The 24,198-nt window shown below is 42.8% G+C and overlaps 1 protein-coding gene across 4 annotated transcripts in view; it reads left to right on the plus strand.

The window, feature by feature from the left end:
• Window positions 1-972: 972 nt before the first annotated feature.
• SRPX (sushi repeat containing protein X-linked) overlaps window positions 973-24,198 on the plus strand; it is a 73,833-nt gene continuing 50,607 nt past the window's right edge. For 3 of the 4 annotated variants that reach the window (XM_023202669.1, XM_023202668.1, XM_023202667.1), the window contains exon 1: window positions 973-1,198. In XM_023202669.1, coding sequence (XP_023058437.1) covers window positions 1,105-1,198 — 94 coding nt within the window. In that variant the 5' untranslated portion in view covers window positions 973-1,104. The remainder of the gene's footprint in view (window positions 1,199-24,198) is intronic. The other variant, XM_023202666.2, reaches the window with a different exon arrangement.

Consider the following 24,198-nt stretch of genomic DNA (forward strand, 5'->3'; position numbering starts at 1 on the left):
CTTTCTGAGACAGCAAAGGGGCAGCGTATTGCCTTACTGATTTAACAAGAACTAAACAATCAAAACAACAAACAAACAAACAAAACCATGAGAGGCTTACTCAAATGCCTCAAAGAAACCAGATCCGTCCTGTGGGCAGCCTAGAAACCCCATCCGGATGCCAGGATCCAGCGATGCCAAGCTACAGGGAGGAGGTTCCAGTCTGGTCGTGGTATCTTTGGGGTGGTTAAGAACAACCCAGGAAATGAAGAAATCTGGCTGCAGGAACCTACAGCTGGATCCCCAAGGCTGTGGGTGAGACAGAACTTTCTGTGCCTTGTGCCCTCCCATCAGCTGATCCTGGAAGGAGAACCTCAAGCCCCATCCTAAACCGCAGCACAGCAGGCACGCACCCGGTCCAGTCCTCGATTTATTCCTTTGCAAAAGAGAAACAAATCAACCAAAAAAACTGTAGTATGGACTTTGACGTCGGCAGAACTACACACCTAAGTTCCAGTCCCTGCTCTGCCAGTAACGGGGGTGAATCTGGGCAAGTTTCTAAGCGTCGGTTTCTTCTTGGAGAAAGTGGACATAGTAATAGCGAACTTGGGGCATGGTCGTGAGGATCACACCAGAGAACGTGGCCATAGTATCCGGCCGCAGTGTGGCCACTCGGAATCCCCTCGGTTGCCCCTTCTGTTTCCGTGTGACTCACGCAGCTTTCTTCTGCACAGATGGTATCCTTCTAGACGTCTGGGATGTTCTAGGCGGTTGAGCCACCCGTGTGTGTATTCTGGGTGAGGGGGCGCGCAAATTGGAGCAAAGAAGGATACTCTAGGATATTTCGCTCTGCTGGGGCATGTCTCCAGCGCTCTCTGGCCAGAAAGCGCTGGCACAAAAGGAGGAGGTGGGTGGGTCAGAGCCCCAAACCGCGCAGTGTTCCAGGGGGGCGGAGAAAGGAGGGCAGGCCCCAGGCGGGAAGGAGGGAGGAAAAGAGGCGAGAGGAGGAGTTTTCCAGCCCGGCCTTCGCCCGCCCGCTAGCACGCAGTCCCTTGGTCTCTTCGGTCTCCTCCCGCCCCCTGGAAGCGCGCTGCGCTGCCGAGGCGAGCTACGCGCCCGCTCGCCATGGGGAGCCCCGCACACCGGCCCGCGCTACTGCTGCTGCTGCCGCCTCTGCTGCTGCTGCTGCTGCGCGTCCCGCCTAGCCGCAGCTTCCCAGGTAGGATCGGAGGCGTGGCTGCCTCCTCAGCTGGGCACCAAAGACCCCCGGAGTCGCCGTTGGGACCCTTCGCTCGGGATAGCGGGAGGTGCAGGGGGCGCCCTTTGTTTGCGCAGAACTCCTCTTTCGCGGCCCGAGGGTGGGGGTGATGCGCAGCGGGGCTGGTGTCTGGGCACGCACCGGGAAGAACTGACTGTCCCATCTCCAGGCGCGGGGCGCCCTCGCGGCGACGGGAGCCCGAGCACCTTCTGCGTCCGGGCTTCCCTTTTTCAAACCCTTTTCAGTTTTCCAGAGAGAAAGTTTGGCCGCAGACTAGTTTGATACTTTCTCACACCCAGAATTTTGCCTCTCACATGGTTGCTCACTGGAGGCTGGCAGCTTGTCCTGGAAGGAGCCTCTCTGCCCTCCCACTACACGGCCCAGGCTACCCCCTTGGGGCCGCAGGGCACGAGCCACGGTAAAGCGACTTTTGTGGAAGGCACGGGCGGGGCCTCCCCTGAATCTCTTAACCCCCCCTGCTGGGGATTCAGAGAAAGTCTGCGCCTCTGAGGAAGAATCGCCGGCTGAGTGGTGACATGTGGCATGCACTTGATTAGCCTCAGGGAAAGAGGGCTACTCGCGCAAGGCTCTGCTGGGCAGAGGGTGTGGCTTATTCCTGCTGGGCGTGGTCTCCGGCATCTAAGGGGGCCCTGGTGTTTCTTGGGGGCTCTCCTGGTGTGAGCAAAATTATCTTTGGAGATGCACTTTAAAAAGCTCCAGCTAACTTCCTCACCCTGGAGTCTTAAGTTAGCGAAGAGCTTCAGGGGAGTAGGGCAATGTGCCACGCACTCCTGTTGCCTCGGAATGGAGAGGAAATCCATGGATGCGTTTTAATTTAGTGTTAATGGGAAAGTGGGTGACGTGGGCTATAGGGCGTGCAAATATTTGGCTCTGCGTTCAACACTGTGGGCAGCTTAAATCTGGGGTATTAGAAATGAACCTACTGAGTTCTGATAGAAGGATAGAGGATGCCTATCTTTCTACCAGTGTGCTTGGGAGATGTAGGGATGGCTGCGGGAAACTCTCTGCATGCACCTAAATGAATGAATGAATAAACAAATTTGTAAATTAATAAACAGGAACATCTGTGTTTTGAGCTGACTCTTAAGTTTTCAGCTGCTTTGTAGGAACTGATTCAGGGTAAAGTGGAAAGGAAATTTTATCCTTACTGCCAGGCAACTGTCATTCCCATGGTGTGTTCATACCACCTCTCCCACCCCTTTTAGCAGGAATCAGGTTAAAATGAAGTCATTAAGTGCCCCAGAAGCAGCTTTCTGGGAGCAGGCAAATAAGGTGAGAAGCTAGAGACAGCTTTTCCGCACTGAATTGGGAGGTGTCTGTGAGCTGCCTGGGAACCTCAACTTCTTGTTGAGCCTTTCTCAAGCTGGGGACCCCTTCTCCTTTTCCATCCGACCTCCCTCCCTTCTCCTCCCCTGCCCTCCCCTCTCCTTTCTCTCATCTTCCACCTTTATATATTATAGCTTGCTACCAGGGCCCAGCCACAGAATCATGAGTTTGCCAGTTTGGGCATTCACTACCACCGTCTTTCGGGACCTATCCCTGGCTTTCCTGGCTCCCTCCGCCAGCCTGCAGGCTGCTCCCAACTTTTAGCCACCATGTTCCTGCTTGCCACTACCTTCACTGACTCCTCACCTGCCCTCTGGCTCTGCTCAGACCACAAATGAGCCGAAGCTGATTGGAGCTGCTTGATAAACACGCCTCTTGAGCCTCCTTTTGGCATGGCTCAATGGGGTCTCTTGGGAAGTGTGCTCCGCCGAGGTTGTGAGATCCAGAGGAGGGGATTTCAGTCCAAGCCAGAGGCTTTGGAAGGCTGGGGAGGGGAAACTCTAGGCCCTTGGGTCCGAAAGCAAATCACATCGGCTGAGTTCACTCTAAGTGCTGGGTGACACATTTTAAAGATCATTTCAAAGACATTCTCTTAGCAAGTGGACATCATATGTCCAGTAAGAGAGAAAGTAAGGGCCCTGAATCTGGAACTTCTGAAAGAAGATGGAGATCTAGGGCCCCATCAGCAAGTCGATTATGTAACCATCTGCACGTGAATAGCAAATCTGTCAGAGTGAGAGTAAATCACTCTCATTCCCACTCCTAGAAGGTCTCTGGAGTTCTACCATCTTAGAATTTAATGCAGCTTTTCTGACTCTCTGATCTATTTTTTGCAGCCTAGCAAAGATGCAGTGTCTATAAAAACCCACATGAAGTGTATGGAAAATTTGTAGAAAAGTTGTTTGTGTTTGCCTGTGTTTGTATGCTTATAACAGATGAGAATTTTGATTCTGTTCTTAAAGTAATTCTTAGAGCTGTATTTGCATGTGAGATTTTGTAGGTTCACTCTGCCTCCTTCTGCAAACAAGGCTGAAGATGGAGAATGAGTACCATGGCCTCTAAGAAAGGCTTCGTGAATCTTACATCTGGAGAAAACTGGTAAAGTAGCGTGGTTTTACTAGTCAGGAAAACCAAGTGAGGTTTGCTAAAAGCCAAACCAGACAACATCAGCTGAAGCAGTCTTCTGAAATACCACATTTGGAGATAAGTACTAGGAATGGAGCACCTAGCTCAGGTTCTATAATTAAGGTCTCACCGGGAACAGGCTAGGAATTCCTATCTAGATTTAAAACGTGTAATCAGCTGACAAAAGTACTCTGCAATGAAAAGGAAATATGCTGGGGAGAGCAGATCATTTTTCTCTAGCATTTTCTTCATTGATAACACTTTCAGTACAGTACAATGTTGTTTGTTAGTTACTACTCATTTCACAGATTTGGGAGCTGAATGAGACACCAGAAACCATTGTTAAAGCTGCATCTTCACATCTTCCCAACTCATCAGTCCTTGTACCATAACCAGTGCTGCTTTTCTCTTTTAGATTATTGCTATAATATTCTCACTTTTGGTCTCCCTAATTCTAGCTCATTTTACTTTCTCACTTTAGATAATGGTCTTTTAAGTCCGTTGACTTTAGTACTGTTTTTTATCACATCACTCCCCTACTCAAAAACTTAGGGCAGCAGCTTCCTGTTCTCCCTCAAGAAGAAAGTTCTTAGTTGTGTTTAGGGGCCTAGACAGTTTGCTTCTAGCCTAATTTTCCAGTCTTTCCCCCCTGGTTTCCTAAAATCCTGTCCTTATAGAACCTGAGTCACATTTTCCTTCTTGGCATATGCTGCTTTCTGTACCTGGAATCCTTCCCCCTGGCCATTTGTCCAAATTCTGCCCACCATCCAGCAAAACCCCCACTTCGATGAGACCTTTCCTTGGTCACTCCAATGGGAAGCAACCTGCCTTCCTTTTAACACCCATGGTCTCACTCAGGTCTCTTATATTTATCACATATGTCACATATGATAATACTGTATATTATCATAATTTATGCGTTCTTCTTCTTCTTGCAGATTTTAAGCCCTTGAAGTCAGGGGCTGTGCTGTGTCTTACCCTTATTTGTATTTCCCATGGTGCCTAGCAGAGCACTTTGTGCCACATGGATATTTATGCTTAATGAATTAACAGTGCCTGTAACTCCAGTGATGGGCCATTGGACAGGAAAGGAGCTGAGGGAAACATGTGCACAGGTACACAGGGCTTTGTGCCACCGTGAGTCTACGTACATAGAAACGATGGCTTACTGGCTACAGAGGTTCCTTTTAAATCTACGAACACTCTCTGTTTAAGCAATAACCTTCTCTGTTGGGGGCTGTAAGATGAGAGACTGACTGCAGCCGCAAGCTGGAGTTTGCACTTACTATTTTTGTTGGCCACCTTGATCTGTGCCTTTCCAAAGTGGTTGAATGGTTTCCTTAGTAAACGCAAATATGTGTGCTGCATCAATCCCTCTTTCAGAGAACACAACTGAAATTAGTAATTGAAAGTGAAGAGAGAATTTAAATAGAAGAAGTTTTAGTTTTGCCAGGCTATAGCATAGTATGAAAGTTGTAGCAGGCAAGTTATGATTAATGCCCAGGTTAAAGATTCGCTTCCAAAATAGCAGTGTGAATAATAACCTCTCCCAAGTTCCAATTCATAGGGAGTTTCTCAAACCAGCCCCTCAGTTCTTAATTGATTGAAATAATTGTGACAGGAAATCAAAGCATTCTATTTCAAATCTCCCCTGTAGGATTTAACCAGAATTTCCAAGATGACACTTTCCTAATGTGTGATGTCTGAACTGCTAACTTTTATGGGCCATTTGTTTTAGGAGGGTGATCTTTTAAGCCTGAATCTTTCTCTGGGAAATTTGGGCTTAGTTCTGACATAGAATCAGTTTCTACCTTTTCTAATAAAACCTGGACTCTGCCCAGAGACTTATTTTCAAAGTGAACACTGAATGATGAAGCATTTATGTGCTTGGGAGACCACGGTGAAGAAGGTATGTAATTTCTTCTCTCTCGTAGCTTTCTGTCTTATGGGGAAATAGAGACATAGTTATTTCAGGTAATCAGTGTTATAATACAATTGAATTGACAGGCCCGGGGAGCACAGAGAGGAGCTATGTGGGAACACTGGGATTGGTTATTGAAGAATGATGCTGAGACTTGCTGATGCGGAGATGGTGGCACTAAAGGCCCAAGAAAAGTGAAAGTAGAGAATGTGTGGGCTTCTCTAAGAATATTTTGAAATTGGAGACAAAAATCTGTGTGAGTGTCCTTTTTCTGGGGAGATGGCTGTATCCCGATTCAAAACCACCAGTTGCTAGAGCATCTTCATGAATTCTATGAGAAAATGTGCACTTAATGGGCAGAAAAAGCAATGTACAGAGTAAGATGAAATTACCAGAGTAGGTAAACTTTGATTGAACCAGTGAGCAGGTGGCCTTTCCAGTTACAGCCAGGTGTATAGTTTCCAGTTATTTTCACTTAAAAAGCAGCACCAAGCAAAACAGATGGAATCGTAAATTGTAATTGCCTTCAGGCCTGGGCTGGTAACTTGCTGTACCCCCCTGCCCCACTTAGTGCAGTGTGACTTGGGGGAGGATCTTTAGTCAGTATTTGTGGATTTATTGATTGAAGTAATTGTGACAGAGAATCAAAGCATTCTATTTCAAATATCCCCTGTAGGATTTAACCAGAATTTCCAAGATGACACTTTCCTGAGAAAACGGATTGCAAGATAGCTAAATGTCAAAGGAAATTTGTCCTTTTGGACAGGCGATGAATCAGGGCATAGTTAATTGCGAAGGCTCTTGGATGTCAAATCACCCTAAGACATTATTCTAAGAGACTTAGAAACTCAAGGGAGCTCTGGGGGCAGGATTTGCAGATAAAGATTTAGAGGAAAAGCTTGTGCAAGAGAAAAGTCCTTGGTCGCACTGCTGAGCTCCCAAGTTTTCCAGATGATAATTGGTAGCACCTGGATCATATGGGTGTCTGGCACATTCTGACCTCAGAAACCTCTGGAGTACTCATTCCCGAGCTGAATGATTCACTCACCCGTAATCCTTAGCTCACACTGGATACTTCTTTATACATTGTTCTCCAGGGAGAAGATAAATGGGTTTGGACATAATGGCTTGGCTTATCCCAGAGGTTTGGGGTTGTAAATTGAGCATAATGATTTTCAAACTTTCTTCTGAGTAATAGATCCAAACATAGAATCTGGGGACAGACTTTCTGCCTTGGCCTTGAAATATCATTGCAATATTTCTTCTGTCCCACTCTTACAGTGACCTGTAGTGTAGTCACATGTCCTAGCAGCTCATTTCCCCTGCTATCACTAGCTGTTTGCAATGTACATCCAGTTGTACTTAATGAGAACCTCCTCAATGCTGATTACACCCCATGATCTGCTAATGGATGACCCTCGCCTGCCACTTATTGTGTGGGTGGCTGAGCTGAATGACCCTGCCAATCCCAGCGATCCAAGATTGTTCACAAACACTAGTTAAATTGGGGCCACAGGGTGAGAATTAAGCCAAGGTTTGGCAGGCCCATTGTGGAGTGGTGAGGAAGTGGTGGAGTGGCTACATCCTCCACCTTCTGAGATTTTGCCCACAAAGTGGCAATTCCTTATAGGAACTCCGACAGACATGTTAGTACTGACTCAGTATTAGTCAGATCAAGGCTCCAATTACTTTCAATCTCTGACCCTGAAATTCTGTTTCCATTTAGATTTTAATTCAGCTTTCCAAGGGGTAGGGTCATTATGTTGCACCATAACCTATTCACGGATTGGATGCCCCCAGCCACATGAGTAGGTTGTGGGATCTTGTTCATTTTTGTATTCTCATGGTCTAGCAGGGAGCCTGACTTCTGGGAGGCTCTCAGTGAATCTGTGGAGTGATATTTGCTGGGGGGCATGCCTCTGGCCAGTTCTGAGCCTGTGGGTGGGTATCTTGGTCTTTATCTAGATTTCTGCAGGAGTTTCTCTGTTCCACACCCAGGCTCCCTTGCATGGGTTGCCTAATTCATGGAACCATGGAACCTCAGACTAGGAGGATACCTGAGACAGTAACTTGCCCTGCATTTTAGGGAGAAGCCTCTGAAGCTCAGCAAAATGAAGGGATTTGTCTGGGGTCACACAGAGAGTTAAAAGCAGAATTGGGAGTAGAGCTCAATCTAGTGGCTAGAATTCCTTTCACTTCATAGGCATGCATTGAATTCAATTTTTGAGTGGTCCCTACATGTCAGGCATCCTGTGGGGCACCAGAGATAGGCAGGCAAGAATGAATGGCACTGAGCATTTGATATGGTTTAGATCTGTGTCCCTACCCAAATCTCATGTTTAAATGTAATCTTCAGTGCTGGAAGTGGGGCCTGGCCAGAGGTGACTGGATCACGGGGGGTGGATTTCTCATGAATGGTTTAGCACCATCCCCTTTGGTGTTATTTTTGCAATGGTAACTTATCATAATATCTCGTTGTTTTGAAAGTGTGTAGCACCTCCTCCATCTCTCTTGCTCCTGCTCTGGCCATGTAAGACATGCCTGCTTCTCCTTCACCTTCTGCCTTGATTGTAAGTTTCCTGAGGCCTCCTCAGAGGTAGAAGCCGCTATACTTCCTGTACAACCTGCAGAACTGTGATCCAATTAAACCTCTTTTCTTTATAAATTACCCAGTCTCAGGTATTTCTTTATAGCAGTGTGAAAATGGACGAATACAGCGTTGTTCACTGAGCCCCTGTCCAGGGTGTATCTCAGAGCTATTCTTTATATTGACACTTGGCTGTACTCTCAGCATCTCATATCTAGAGCTGTTTGGATGTTCTTCAAGAGTTCTGAGAAGTTGCTGCCCCAATGTCAGTTCTTGCCCTCTTTTGAGGTTGTCAGAGTCCCAAATGCTTCCTCTCTATACCACTTGCTTTGAGCTCCTCAACTGATTTGTGATTACATTAATAACAGTTTTATTGAGATACAATTCACATACCATACCTCATTCATTTAAACTGTATGACTCAGTGGTCTTAGCATATTCACAGAGTTGTGCATTCATCACCACAACCAATTTTAGAATGTTTTCATTGTTCCCCAAATAAACTTCAAACCCCTTAGCCATCATTTCCCAATCCCCCATCCTTGGGCAACCACTAATCTATTTTCTGCCTCTATATATTTGCCTACACTTGACCTTCCATAGAAATGGAATTACACAGTATTTATCCTTTTGTGTTTGGCTTCTTTCACTTAGTATAGTGTTTTCAAGGTTCAACTGTGGCATGTACTGGCCAGAGTCAGCCCATGGTGCCTGACCACCTCTCAATGCTGGCTGCAGGGCCACCACTAGTGCATAAAGCACCTTGGAGTGAATTAGAAAAAGAGGCCCCCATCTGGGCACATGTAGATCTGTGGACACAGGGCTTGGTCAAGAGACAGACTTTGGGCAAGAAAAGGATAGAGGCTGGCCCAAGACTCAAGGACTTGAGGCCTTGAGTCCAAGGATTCGAGACTTGGAGAGTGGAGGGCAGGCTAGATTTGAGATGAGACCCCACTTGCTCTTTGTGAGGGTGTGATGGTGGGTGCTGTAGTGCAGGGAACTCCCTGAACTATATCTAGGTAGTCCTGGATGTCGGTAGCTTAACCCCAAGTGGGACAAGCTATGGACCCCATATTCTTTTAGAGCTTGTAACTCTGTAAAAGGAGAACAAAACAAAAAGCTGTGCTTGCATGCAAGCAGCATCTGTGGTGAACTCTTGGGTCACGTGGCAGCACGTTAAAAATGCAGAAGCTCAGGCCCAAACTCAAGACCTACTGAATCAGCATCTTCATTTTAACAAGATCCTTCCAATGATTCTTCTACACGATGAAATTTAGGAAGCAGCTCTTGGCCAAGACAGGGTGGCTTGCCTGTTTATAACTACCACACAATGGCTCACTTCCCCTCCTCTCCCATTTCCTGTTGGCTTTGCCTTCATCACTGAATCCTCTGGCCTTCCTTTCCTAAGTCCCCAACATTCCTGAGATAAGCATGTACAGCCTGTAGGTTAGGTTTTTCCTCCCTTCTCTAACTCAAAAACAAATGCAACCCCCCTTAACTTCATCTCTTTTTGAATCTTTCTGCCAGGAATACAGCCCCTGCCTGGCTTAGCCTTGAGCAGCAGCAAAGCACATCTTCAGGCTGATTGGTAACAGGGGCCTTGCATGGCTTTTCCCTGCAGCTAAGATGTATTAATACCTTATGAATAACTTTAGCTGTCAAGAAAACCAGGCTAGTGTGATCAGGACTGCTCCTGCCACTCTGCCAAGACTCCTGGGGCTGAGAATTTCTGGAACTGATCAGCTCTTAAAGACACAGGGACTTTTTATCTTCATACCAGAAATCAGTGCCACTGGGGTTAGCGGGGAGGCAGCACCTTGGGAGATGAGTGAGAGTGAGACCAGTGGGTTAGTGAGGAAAACACCCAGCCCCTCATAGTAAGCCCCTCAAGCTCCATGAATTGGGGATGTCAGAAGACTGAACTGTTAACAGCACTGAAAGGGGGTCTCTCACCTTTTCAGGCAGTTGGGTAAGTAGTAGTTTCCAACCCAGCAATGGTATTTTTTTTTCTCTTTTCTTTTCTTTTCCTTTTTTTTTTTTTTTTTTTTTGCTTTTTTTTTTGACGGAGTCTTACTCTGTCACCCAGGCTGGAATGCAGTGACATGATCTCGGCTCACTGCAACCTCCACAGCCAAGGTTCAAGCGATTCTCCTGCCTCGGCCTCCCGAGTAGCTGGGATTACAGGTTTGAACCACTACTCCCAGCTAATTTTTGTATTTTTAGTACAGACAGGGTTTCACCATTTTGGCCAGGCTGGTCTCAAACTCCTAACCTCGTGATCCACCCTCTTCGGACTCCCAAAGTATTGGGATTACAGGCATGAGCCACTGTGCCTGGCCAGCAATGGTATTTGTACAGGCTGAGTTAGGATCACCTGGGGAGTCTGATGAAATATGGTTTCCCTGGCCCATATTTTGATACGCAAATCAAAATCTGTGTATTTTGATTTGGTAGATCTAGGTTAGGGACCAGTAATCTAGGGTGAGGGTCTGCAAACAAAATCCAGGCAGTCCAAAGATGGCTCACTGCCAGTTTTTATATGATTAGTTGAGCTAAGAATGGTTTTAACATTTTAAACTGATTGAAAAAAAAAATCAGAAGAATAATAATGTTTTGTGACACATGAAAATGATATAAAATTCAAATTTTGATATTATTGAAACACAGCCATGTTCATTCCTTTGAGTATTTGTCTATGGCTACTTGGTGATACAATGGCAGTTGAGTAGTTGTGACAGAGTCCATATGGCTTATAAAGCTGAAATGTTTTCCTTTACAGAAAATGTTGGCTGAACCCCTAATCCAAGGCCTTACTCAAAGTGTGGTTTGATAACCAGCCTCACCTGGGAGCTTTATAGAAATGTAGAATCTTGAATACCATCATAGATATGAAATAAGCACCTACCTTTTAACAAGATTCCTGGGTGTTTGGGGCTACTTCTTCCCCACCATGAGGCTCAACTTGGGACTCATCTTGGAGGTCCAGGCCAGCATGCTATAACTAGCCTTGTATATGGTTAATTTATCTGACACATAGCTGGGTTGGAACCATTCTTAAGGTTTGAAGTTTGGTAATCTCCTGATATCTTAGATGCTCTAAAAGCTAGGTTCCTGTTTTATTCTTGCCAATTCTTGGCTAAGATCCAGTGTCCTAATCTGAGGCTGGAGGTGGACTGGCTTTTGCTACCTGCTGACAGATTTCTTAATGCTTCTTGGATTTCTAGACAGCAGTCTCCAGATGTGCTGCCCTGCCAGTATCTTGGTATGTAGTATGGCCCATAGCCCTCCACCTTCTCCTACTTCCTTCCATGAAGCACCGCTTCCCAGAGACATTCAGAAATGGTGTATGGGAAGCAGGATGCATTGTAATTTAGTTCCAAAAGGCTGGGTTAAATAGGTTTCTTTATTGCAGGACTGCTCAGGGTCATTGATATGCTAGTGTACCTTGTTACTCTCTGAGAGAGGACAAGGAGGAATAGTGAGGACCACAGAATCTCAAAGTGGGGTCTGTAGACCAGCAGTAACAGCTGCAGCATCTCCTGGGAACTTAGTAGATATATACATTCTCAGACCACACCCCGGAGCTACTGAGTCACAAGCTGGGTATGTGGGAAGTGGGCCTAGTCATCTGTGTTTTAGCAGATCCTCCAAGTGATTCTTATATTCACTCAAGTGTGAGAACCGCTGGTGTGGACATTTCCAAATGGTTTTCTCCGAACATCTCACTAGCCTAGTGTTTCACATTTGTTGATTTCAATTAACACTGTGTTTTTGGTTTCAGGACAAGACATTTGGGAACATGACATTGAATTTCCTGAAGCATTTACTGGCGGCAGTGACTACTGCAGGCTTGGGGAGGTAGAAGTAGGGAAGAAAAAAAAAACCCAACCTTTGGGTAGCATCATCTGTCCCACATCTGTCTCTCTAGTAATTGTGTTTTGGTTAAAGGAAGTTTTTTTGAGTTGAAAGCCACCAACTTTTGGGTATTATAAACATATGTTGTTTAAAATGTGTTTTTTTTTTTGTATTAAAATATAAAGAAAGCTGGGGACAGCCCTTGGGGTGTTTCTCTCTTCTCTTCACGTTGCTTCCTTTCAGAATACTCTCTTCTGTAAAATTTTCTCATGCAAATTCCAAACTCATCTTTACAGGCCAGCCAAGTCCAAATGGCTCTCATTTGAGCGAGTGACCCTTTTCTCCATGGGAAGCCTCAGGACACATTCAGATAGGAGGGAAGCTGTGGCTCTCAGCATGAGGAGGCTGGGCCTTCCTTCTCAAAGCTCAGCTCACTCCCTCTCATTCCAGACCTTCTTCCTTTGCCTTCCAGGGCTAGTGGTGTCACAGCCATGGGCCTGTGTTTGAACACTTTTTGGTGTTTACTCTGTGAGGATATGTAACTGCTGTGTTGTCACTTAGTTTGAAATTCTCAGTGATAGTGAGGCTTGAGGGTGAGTTGGGAGAAAGCACTAAGTTATTCTATTTCCTCCATGGGTTGGCCGCTGAGGAGAGGAATGAAGGTTGAGAAAGCTATGCAGACCTTGATTTTCAGTGAAAATAGATGAGACAACTGACAACTTCCATTTCTATACATTTTTGGTGGGCAGAAAATAGATACTGTAGTTTACTTTTCTTGGCTTGGTGGTCTGAATGTTACACATATCTATGAAATGGCCCATTTGGTATTGCAGATGAGCTGAAAGTATCCTCTGATGAATGTATTTTAACAAAGTTTTCAAAAATTATAGGCTGGCCACTTTTTTTCCAAAATTTTTTGCAAAAAAAAAAAAAAAAAAAAAATTACAGGCCGAGCACAGTGACTCATGCCTGTAATCCCAGCATTTTGAGAGGCCTAGGTGAGAGGATCGCTTGAGCCCAGGAGTTCAAGACCAGCCTGGGCAACATAGTGAGACGCTATCTCTCTAAAAAAAAAGAAAAAGAAAGAAAGAAAAGAAATTAGTCAGGTGTGGTGGCACTCACCTGTAGTTCCGGCTACTCAGGGGCTGAGGTGGGAGGATCGCTTGAATCCAGGTGGTCAAGGCTACAGTGAGCCGTGATCATGCACTGCACTGCAGACTGGGTGATGGAGTGAGTCCCTTTCTTTAAAATAAAATTATAAAAGTAAAACATGCTCATTATGAAAATATTCAAATAGAGGCATAAAAAGTTGAAAGCAGGCCCACCCTCCATTTTCCTCTTGATTCCATTCTCTTTTTCTGAAGTTGCCACTCAGTAGTTTGATATAAGCTTCTGGACAGTTTTCTATGCTTATGATTCTTAAACAAAAAAGGTAAAAAAATAACGTATTGCTACATGTAACAACAACACAGACATAATGTTCAATCAAATAAACCAGACACAGAAGAGTACACATGGCAATTCCATTTATACAAAGTTCAACAACAATGTGCAAAACTAGTCCATGGTGTTACAAGTCAGAATAGCAGTTGTCTTTACAGGGTAGCCACTGGGAGGGGCCACAAGGGGGTCTTCAAGGGTGCCAGCAGTATTCTATATCTTCATCTGGGTTGGGAGGTCTCATGGGTATGCACATACATAGAATGTATTGAGTTGTATACACTTAAGATTTGTGCACTTTACTATATACGTTTACCTCAATTATAAAGAAAAAAATACCCACAAATGTATGTGTGGATGGGGCATAAATGGATTTAAGATGTCTTTGTTAGATTTCCATGCCTTTGCCTATGGGGACTTTGGAAATACATGGTAGTGATTTGGGTTGTCAAAGTGATAGAGAAGGCCAGGCCTGCACAATAAAGAATTGACTCCCTCAGAATGCCCATAGCGCCCACATTGAAAAACACTGCTTTAAAAGTTTGCAGACTGTTCTATCAGGCAGGTGTTCAGAACATTGGGTAGACCTTTGAAATAGTCTTGCCTAGATCTTTACTCTGTCTTTATTTAAATGGAGGTGAGGCCGGGCGCGGTGGCTCAAGCCTGTAATCCCAGCACTTTGGGAGGCCGAGACGGGTGGATCACCAGGTCAGGAGATCAAGACCATCCTGGCCTACACGGTGAAACCCCGTCTCTACTAAAAAATACAAAAAACTAGCCGGGCGAGATGGCGGGCGCCTGTAGTCCCAGCTACTCGGGAGGCTGAGGCAGGAGAATTGTGTAAACCCGGGAGGCAGAGCTTGCAGTGAGCTGAGATTGCGCCACTGCACTCCAGCCTGGGCGACAGAGCGAGACCCTGTCTCGAAAAAAAATAAAATAAAATAAAATAAATGGAGGTGAAGCCTCAAGAGCTGATGTGGATGGATGGGTTCTTGATTTGTTTTTGCCTTCTGAACCAAATTGTAAAGGAATGGAATCATCTCCTTTGCCAGGGAACAGAGGCAATTTGATAACCCTCAAATGTGAACTTGATGCAAGAGAGAGCTCTTCTCCAGCTCAGTGTCTCCCTCCCATGCTCATAGCTCTCTGAGGCCATGTGGCCTCTGCCAGTGTCTTGGTCTGGAGTCTTCTGCTGAAAGTCTTACTGCATCCTCCTTTCCTTTCTTGGATTTTCTCTGTGTCCCATTTGATCTCTATAGAGGAGAGTTAAGCATTTGAAGGACCACATGCCACATCACAAATTGCTATTGTTCCACTCTCTGGTTTTACTTTAAAGGCTAGCCCTCTTTTTGTCTGTCTGTGTTGACTGGGGACAGTCAGGCTACAGAGCTTTGCAAATGCCCCTTGGTGAGAACAGGACTTGGCATTTATTGAGGTCCCCTGCTCTGGGCTGACCTCCTCAGATTTAGGTGCTTGTCTTTTTTCTGTTTCTCCTCTCTCCCATCTCTGGGCAATGGGCAGGGACACACTTTGGCCCTTCATAGTATTAAACAATAGAAAGAGACTAAATTGGAAAAATATTATTTTTCCCTTGGACCAGAGTAATGCCTTCATTTATAAAGCCTTTCTTTTCAGTTTATTTTTGTTGGCTCTCTAAAGTGGGACCACAATTGATATTTCACAAGCCACATGCTGTTTTAATTGTCTTGGCTAATTAAAGGCAGAGTGCCTGGGGATTATGGGTGCCATGGACTCTCCCTGGGGTCTTCCTTTTGGGGTCTGCACAGAAGAGTTTGAATAAGAGGATGGAATATTGTCTAATACTGTCTCTGATGAAACAGCTGCAGAAAGCAAGGCTGTCTCTGGCAGCTCATGTCTGGCAGGGATCATTCTCTCACCAGGCAGCCATTCTACTGCCGTTTATTTCTGGATGAAATAAAGTTAAAATGAACATTTCAGAGTAGCCTCAATGGGGAAAGAAGTTATATAAAGGCAGTGTTTGGATGCCAGAGAAGGAGGAAGAGTCTCCTGTAGGATGGAGCCCCAATTGCCCACAACAGTGACTCAGCAGTTGCCCAGTGAGCAGTATGCTTATTGTCTTTCTTCCCTTCTCTGTCTCTGCTCTAGTCCATCACTATGCTTTATGGGATTGCTTCCCAAATGAACTACTTGTACTTTGTCTTAGAGTATGCTTTTGGGGGAACTCAGACAATGGCTAAGCTGGAACTTAATCCAGGATGTTGGTTTTTGGTCCAGAGTTCTTTGTACTGCTGAATTGACTGCTGCTGAATAGAGCTCCCTAGGTCACTGAATGAACTGTAAAGAAGGCTTCTATGATGGACACTTGGAGGTTGTTTCACTTATCTTTTGATGCATAAGGAACCACTCCAAACTCAGTGGTTTAAATAAGTGACAACTATGTATTTACTCATGATGCTGCAGTTTGGGCAGGACTTTGGGGGACGGCTCATCTCTGATTCACATGATGTTGTCTGGGGTGACTCATCTGAGTCTAGAGGATCTAGGATGGTTCCACTCATGTGTCTGTGTCTGACACTTCATCTGGGATGACTGAAATCGCTGGAATGCTGGTCCCTCTCTCTGCCTCTGTGCAGTCTGCATAGTTTAGCTCTTTTCCATCTCCCCATGTTGCCTTACTCTCTAGCAGGAAGCTGTCATTACATGCAGCTGGCCTCCCAGTGGACAAAAGCCAAAGCTACCAGGACACTTAAGGCATAGATCCAGAACTGTCACAGCATCACTTCTGTTACATTCTATTCATCAAAGAAAATCACAAGGCAGGCCCATATTTGGGATGGTAGTGGTAGTGGATGGAGTCTACCTCTTATATGCATGTGCGGGGTGGGAGGAATTGTCAGTGGCCACTATACAGGCAATCCACTACAGAGCTGGTTTGTGAGGGCATATAGGAGATGGGCGTTTAGTTTTCCAGGATGTTTGCTGGGTGCCTTCTGATTAAATGCTGGACCCCAGGTTGCTAGCTAAGTGTATTAGGCTGTTTAGCTACAGAATGTGGCATATACAGATTCATTGAAAGTTCATAGAAGTGAGTAGATCAGCATCCCTGGGAATATCAAAGGCTCATTTTCCAATGCTTATTGATATTAGCACGACCTCCCTCCCTAACTATCTCAGACTTCTCTCTCTTCCTTCTATCAAAGGCAAAGACTTTATTAAACAAAAATGAACTCAAAATAGAACATAGACCTAAATATAAAGCCTATAAATATGAAACTTCTTGATGACAACATGGGAGAAAATCTTTGTGAACTTGAGTTAGGCAAAGATTTCTTGAATATGACACCAAAAACCATGGTCTATAAAAGGTGTAACTGATACATTTTACTTTATTCAAATTAAAAACTTCTCATCCAAAGACCCCACTAAGAGAGTAAAAATAAACATATAAAGAATTCTCTACACTCAACAACAAGAAAACAAGCCACCTAATTTTTAAAACAGACAAAATATTTGAACAGATACTTAAACCAAAGATGTTCGATATTATTATCCACCTGTTATTTGGATTAAACTCACGCAACTTAACTTCTGCTTTCGTCTGCCAACTGTGAACAAAACCACTTGCTCTTTTAGGGAAGTGATTTGTAATATACAGTGCAAATGTAAGGTATGGTTATACCTCCCACAAAACAACTTGCACACATTTCTGCTCCTTGGAGAGGGCTGACTAGCCATTTTCTCTGTCTCTCTCACTGGACTTTATGTGACAGACACCCACAAATTGCTAGCCATGGCCGTTAAGTAACCACTGGCCACTGGCAATTTGAGGCAGATCATTTACTGTAAGCTCAAGTGGACGTGGGTGTCTCCTACCATGCTTTTCCAAGCCAGGCTGGTTTTTAGGCCTCCCTAAAAAAATCTCCCACTGCCTACTTGTTCTGCCCTCAAGTGTCCTGATGTCCTTTCATTTCAAGGAACTTGCATCATTTGAGCCTATAACAAGGGGCTTTTAGTCTTCCTTGGTACTATCGATATGCAAGAAATGTACTTTGACTTTGATTTTTTCTTTGAATTCATTTGTAAGCAATGGTAAAGTTTGAAATGTATTGCTACACATTATCATACATTGTTTTTTCTCAGGACCTAATGTTAAATTCAATGCTGAGTGTTTAATAAGGATACTGATTACATGAGAAGTAAGTAACAGAACAGTTTCCATCTAGTTTCTAAATTTAGGGAGAAAAAAAAGCTTGGATGAACAGCTGCAATGTGCCAAACAATTTCCCACTTTTGTGAATCCCAAAGGCCCCTCTTCATGCATTCAACATTCCTGAAATTTCTGGAATAAGAAAAAATTGTGAGAAGAACCCACAGGGTTTTTAAAAACGACTTTATACTTGAGGTGTACTTGCCATGTAATAAACTGTACTGAATTGCTTTCGTACCCTTTTCAAAAATTAATTGGAAATTTTTGTGCAGATCTGTTTCTGGATTCTTTATTCTGATCCATTGGTTTATGTGCTTATTTCTTCACTAATACCAATACTGTCTTGATTACTGTAGTTTTGTAATATGTCTTAAAATTGGGTAGTGTGATTCCTCTAACTTTATTCTTCTTTTCCAAAATTGTTTTGGCTATAAATTTCATATAAATTTTAGGATCAGCTTATTTATATCTGCAAAACCTTGCTAGTATTCTGATGGCAATTATGTCACATCTGCTGATCACTTTGGGGGAGAATTGATATCTTTAATATTTGAATCTTTCAATCCATGAACACTGTACATGTCTCCATTTATTTAGGTCTTAGTTGATTTCTTTCACAAACATTGTTTAGTTTTCAGTATATAGATTCCATACATGTTTTGTTAGATTTGTAAGTATTTCATTTTCTGGGACTACTGGAAATATTTTTATTTTTTAAATTTTACTCTCTAATAGTTAATTGCAAGTATATAGAAATGCAATTGATTTTTGTGGTTTGACTTTGTATCTTGTGATATCGCTACCCTCAAGTGTTGTTTTGTTGATTCTTTGAGATTTTCTACATAGACAATCATGTCATCTGTGAATAGGGACAGGTTTATTTTCTTTTCCTTTCTTTCTTTCCTTCCTTTCCTTCTTTTCCTTCTTTCTTTCCTTCCTCCTTTCCTTCCTTCTTTCTTTCCTTCTTTCTTTCTCTCTCTCTCTCTTTTCTCCCTTCTCCTTCTCCTTTTCCTTCTCCTTCTCCTTCTATTGCCCAGGCTGGAGTGCAGTGGTGCAATCTCAGCACACTGCCACCTCCGCCTCCTGGGTTCCAGTGATTCTCCCACCTCAGCCTCCTGAGTAGCTGGAACTACAGGCGCACACCACCATACCTGGCTAATTTCTGTATTTTTAGTAAAGACATGGTTTCACCACATTGGCCAGGCTGGTCTCGAACTTCTTACCTCAGGGGATCCACTCTCCTCAGCCTCCCAAAGTGCTGGGATTACAGGCGTGAGCTACCGGGCCTGGCCAGGGACAGGTTTATTTCTTCCTTTCCAATCTTTGTATCTTTTCTTTCTTGTCTTATTGCACTGGTTAGGACTACCTGTATAGTGCTGAATAGGGTAGTGAGACTGGGTGTTGTGTTGTTCCCAATCTTAGGGGGAAAGCATTTCAGTCTTTCACCGTGAAGTATAATGTTAATTGTGGCTGTAGATCCCTTTCATCAGGTTGAAGACATTCTCTTCTCTTCCTAGATTGCTGTAAGTTTTTTTTTTTTTTTTTTTTTTTTTAATCACGAATGGATGTTAAATTTTGTTAAATTCCTTTTCTGTATTAATTGATATGATCATCTGGATTTTCTTTAGTCTGTTAATGTCGTGGGTTGCATTGATTAATTGATTTTTGAATATTAAGCTAGGCTTCCATTGTCAGGATATGTACCATTTGGTGTTAGCATATTATTCTTTTTATGTAGTGTTGTGTTTTATTTGGTAATACTTTATTGGGAATTTTTACATCTGTGTTCATGACTGATATTGTCCTGTAGCTTTATTTTCATGTAAAGTCGTGGTCTGGTTTTGGCATCAGAGTAATGCTAGCCTTGTAAAATGAGTTGGGACATGTGTTCTCCACTTCAATTTTGTGGAAGACATTCTGTAGAATTCTTTTAAAAATATTTGATAGAATTCACCAGTGAAATCACTGTGCCTGGAGATTTATTTTCAGGAAGATTATCTATTCACCTTGAGTGAATTTTGATTGATTGTGCTTTTTGAAGAATTGGTTCATTTCATCTAAGCTGTCAAACTTATGTGTAGATTTATATATATAGTGTCTGCCATGATACCCTCTGTTTCATTCCTAATATTGGTAATTTGTTTATTTTCTTTGTTTTTCTTTGTCAATCTTGCTTGAGTTTTGTCAACGATATGAATATTTTCAGAAAAACAGCTTTTGGTTTGATTGATTTGTTTCTATTGTGTTGTTTCATTAATTTCAGCTTTTGCCTTTATTATTTTTATTATGTCCTGCTGCATGCTTTGGGTTTGTTTTGTTCTTTAGTTTCTTAAAGTGGAAGCTTAAGGTATTGTTTTGAGGCCTTTTCCTTTTTCTGATATAAGCATCTGATGCTATAAATTCCCCTCTGAGAACTGTTTTATCCCACTGTACTCTCTCTCCTCTCCTTTTTGAACTCTATTGACTGAAATGTTAAACATTTTGATATTGTCCCACAGCTTCCTGAAAAAACCAAGATTAAAAAGAAGATTGAAAAAAAAGTTTATTGAGCAAGGGGAAGACTAAGAAAGACAAAAAGTCATAGGGCATCTTCCTACCCTCTTAAGACCACATCTTTTCTAGAGAGAAAAATTCCTAATTCCCAGAGTTTTAGGTATCTAGAGTTTGCTATGCAAATGCTATAGTTGCCACTGCTGTCACTCCTGCCCACTGTCACCACAGGATTATATGGGGGCTGGGTCATGAGATAATGGAGAAAATGAACATAAAAGAAAACCAGGGAATTTTCTTCATTCTCTCTGAAGCATTAAAAGAAAACCAGGGAATTTTCTTCATTCTCTCTGAAGTATTACAGGTCTTCTTTTGCACTCTTAGAGTCAGAGATAGAGGGCTTCTCCTGGAACTCTCTCTGTACCCAGTGTCCTACTTCTGTGTTTGGGCTGATTTTAGTCTAGTCCTGGGATACCAAAGTAACACCAATTCAGTGTTACCCCAAATTCTTAGTCTGCCTGCTAATGTTTACTTTTTCACAGTCATCAAATAGCTGTTCAGATGCACCTTGTTCAGGTTTTTCAGCTGCATTCAGTAGGAAAGACAGGGTGAAGTACGATTACTATGTCTTACCCAGAATTGGAATATTGTGACCTATTTTTTTTGACATTACATTATCCTTTTCATGGTAGTCAAATAGGTAATTTTCTTCCTCCCTTCCTTCTTTCCCCCTTTGTTTCTTCTTTTCTTTATTTTCTACTTTTTCTTCACCATGATGCCTAGTATATTGTTAGACCTGGATAAATAACTTTTGACTTCGTTGCAGATGGTGAAAAGTCTTTTGGGTGAGGTTTTATAGTCATTACAATTTAGAGAAAGGATTGGATTGTTTATCATTGGAAAACACTTTGTTTTCTAAAGATATATCTACTAAGATGAGAGAAGAAAAAATCACGATCTAAAAAGTGGGGAGTAATAGTCTTATAGAGTCACTGTGAAAGTTCAGAGGGATGATATATTTGTACCAGGAACAAATATGTTACGTTTGTTCCTTTAAGTAAATCTAGTCCCATCCAAAAACATATTTATTGACATTAGCTCATTTTTGAAAGCCTTTTTAAAATGAGCTAATATCAATAAATATGTTAATAATGAAAGAAACCTAACAATGCAGAATGATTATGCATCAAATGCTATATGTTTACTGTGGTTTGAATGTTTGTCCCCTCCAAAAGTCATGTTGAGATTTAATTGCTATAATAACAGTATTAAGAGGTGGGACCTTTAAGAGGTGATTGGGCCATTAGGGCTCTGCCTTCATGAATGGATTAATGCCATTATAGCAGGAGTGGGTTGGTAGTTATCTCGAGAATGGGTTCCTGATAAAAAGGAGGAGTTTGCCCCCTCTTTCCCCTTCTGTCTCATGTACTCTCTTCTGTCCTTCTGTCATGAGATTATGCCGCATTAAGGCCTCACCAGATACTAGTGCCATGTTCTGGGGCTTCTCAGCCTCCAGAACTGTGAGCTGAATAGACTTCTCCTCCTTATTAATTGCCTCTCTGTGGTATTTTAACAACAGATGGTAGACTAGGACAGTGTCCTTCTTCTGCTTTATTAGATGGCTTATTTGAAAAGTGAACGAGCAATCCTGCTTGTAGTCTGAGGAATGGAAATTGTGGAGTGGAGGGAGATTCAGTAAGGGATGATCTTTCACCCAGATGAGGCTATTGTTAAACTTTTCATTAAATTGCCTTTATTTTGGCCCTTGTATTGGTATCATCAAACATTAAACAGCCTTAAAAAGTGAAATGATATCCAGTCATCTACAAAAGAGTGAATTGTGAGGAATTATGTGGCTTATTTCCCAGTAGAGACAAGTGATTCCACATTCTGCAGCAGACCCATGAGCCACACAAGTCACATGAAAGGTGGCCATAGCTCAGGTGTTTGGCTCAGCTTCCTATTCTATCCAAGCTATTTCTAATCACAGATGAACCAGCCACACATTCTTATTTTGAGCAGACATCTGAAATTGACTTCAGCTTAATTGCAATAAAGTTAAGGATTGGAAAACATTTGTGTTAACATCTACGTTCTGTTCAAAACATCAACGAAAGCCAAATCCTCCAAATTAATAGGCTCTTTTGAAGTCTTCTCTTTTGAATAAACAGTGTTGACATGTAATTCATCATTAAGTCATAAAAACACTTCAGTAATATAAATCAGGACTGAAGTCTACAAGCCATTCTGCTTTCAATTAGGGCATCCAAACCTGGTATCCAAGATCTTTTGTCCTTTTTTATTTCCCAGCCACTCTGTTATTTTGTCAATCTCATCTCCCTCCTCTTCTGTATCCTGCTCACGCTCTAGAAATCAAGTCTTTCCCTCAGATGCAATGCCTGCATCTTAATTTCAAAAGTAGTTAATAGAATATACCAACTCCATGTTTAAACAGGAAGAAACTAAGGCTCCTGGGTGGTGATGGGACTGGCCAAAGTCACATGGCTAGCTAGTAGCAGAGCTAGATGAGGATTCTTAGCATCTCACTCCATTATTTTACTCCTGGTCTTCTAGAAAGACTCTGTGCTGTTCTCAGAGTCTCACCTCAGAAATATCACACTAAGTTTTTAATTCACTCACAAATGTTTTTAATACCTTATAAGTATATGAAAGAAAACCAACTTGTGATGTTATTAGGTTGTCGCAAAAGTAATTGTGGTTTTTGCCAATGGCAATGGAAAAAAAACCCACAATTACTTTTGCACCAACCTATGCAAGTCAGGATAGTGGCAGATTTCTGATCATGTTCTGTTTCTTGATCTGAGTTCTCTTACATGGGTGTGTTCAGTTTATAACAATTCATTGAATTGTATACTTTTAAAAAAATAAAATATTTATTACAAGCGGCTTATGGCATTATCCCTGAGTTTTGCTTGGGCCCCAGAACTTAATATGCTATTAATGTCCTTTATTATGCAACGAGTCACCTTTCTCATCCAGCTTAAAAATTAATTTTCCTCTTAACATTCTTTTATTCTGCTCTCCAGTATACTTTTTCTTCCTGGCGCCTGCCTAATGTTTGTACCATCAGTGTTGTAGAATCCTACTTCAAAAGAAGCATTTGCTTACAGCCCAGAATCGTAGCGGTGATCATGCAGTGATCTTAGCCCCCACCCCAGGGTGCTTGCTTGTTTGATAGTCACTGTGAGTGTTCCTAACAAGCCAGGGCATATCTGGATTCATCATTTCCCTGCACATCTGTGCTCCAAATCTCCAACAATATGTGTGATAAATAGTCTGGAGCTTATTTTCTAAATGACAGCAGTGAAACCTCCTGCTTTTCTTTCTTTGAATTGAATCGGAGACACATGAAATTGGTATTCTCTGAGGCTTCTCTCTTCCCCCTCCTCACCTTTCTTTTACAGCAGGGGAAAAGGCAGAAACCTAAGTTTGTAATTGGCAGTGGATTGAAAGCCGTAGATCCTTCTCTCCTCTCCAGAGATAAAGAAATGATCTTTTGTGAGCGTTCATCACTCTGTCTTTTTATTATTTCTCTCTCTTACTTTAGGGTCTTATTTTGTCCTGTCCTCCACCTTTCTGTACACCACTGCCTCCCCAAAGGTTGTTTTTTCATAGCATAAAAGTTGATCCTGAGTCTGTATGCAAGACATTATTTGGTACTACAATTTCACAGAATCATAGAATCTTAATCTTGGAAAGGGCCATAGAGCCCCACCCTACTTCCCTCATCTCACCCCTCTTGCCAGCATCCTTTGGCCTCGTGGGAACACTTCCAGCTTCAGTAAGCTTTGATGGAATCTCAAGATGGTCTTGAAGTCTTAGAATACCCTGCCTCACACTAGACTAAAATCAGCTCTACGTAACATATAGCCATTGTCCTTATTTCTCACTTTTGGTACTGCACAAAGTAAGTCTCTCTCCATTTTTATCCATGGGATGGCCATTGAGAAATCAGAACACAAGGATTCTATTTCCTTTTAGTCTCA

The sequence above is a fragment of the Piliocolobus tephrosceles genome, chromosome 12 (assembly GCF_002776525.5).
Source record: "Piliocolobus tephrosceles isolate RC106 chromosome 12, ASM277652v3, whole genome shotgun sequence".
Lineage (NCBI taxonomy): Eukaryota > Metazoa > Chordata > Mammalia > Primates > Cercopithecidae > Piliocolobus > Piliocolobus tephrosceles.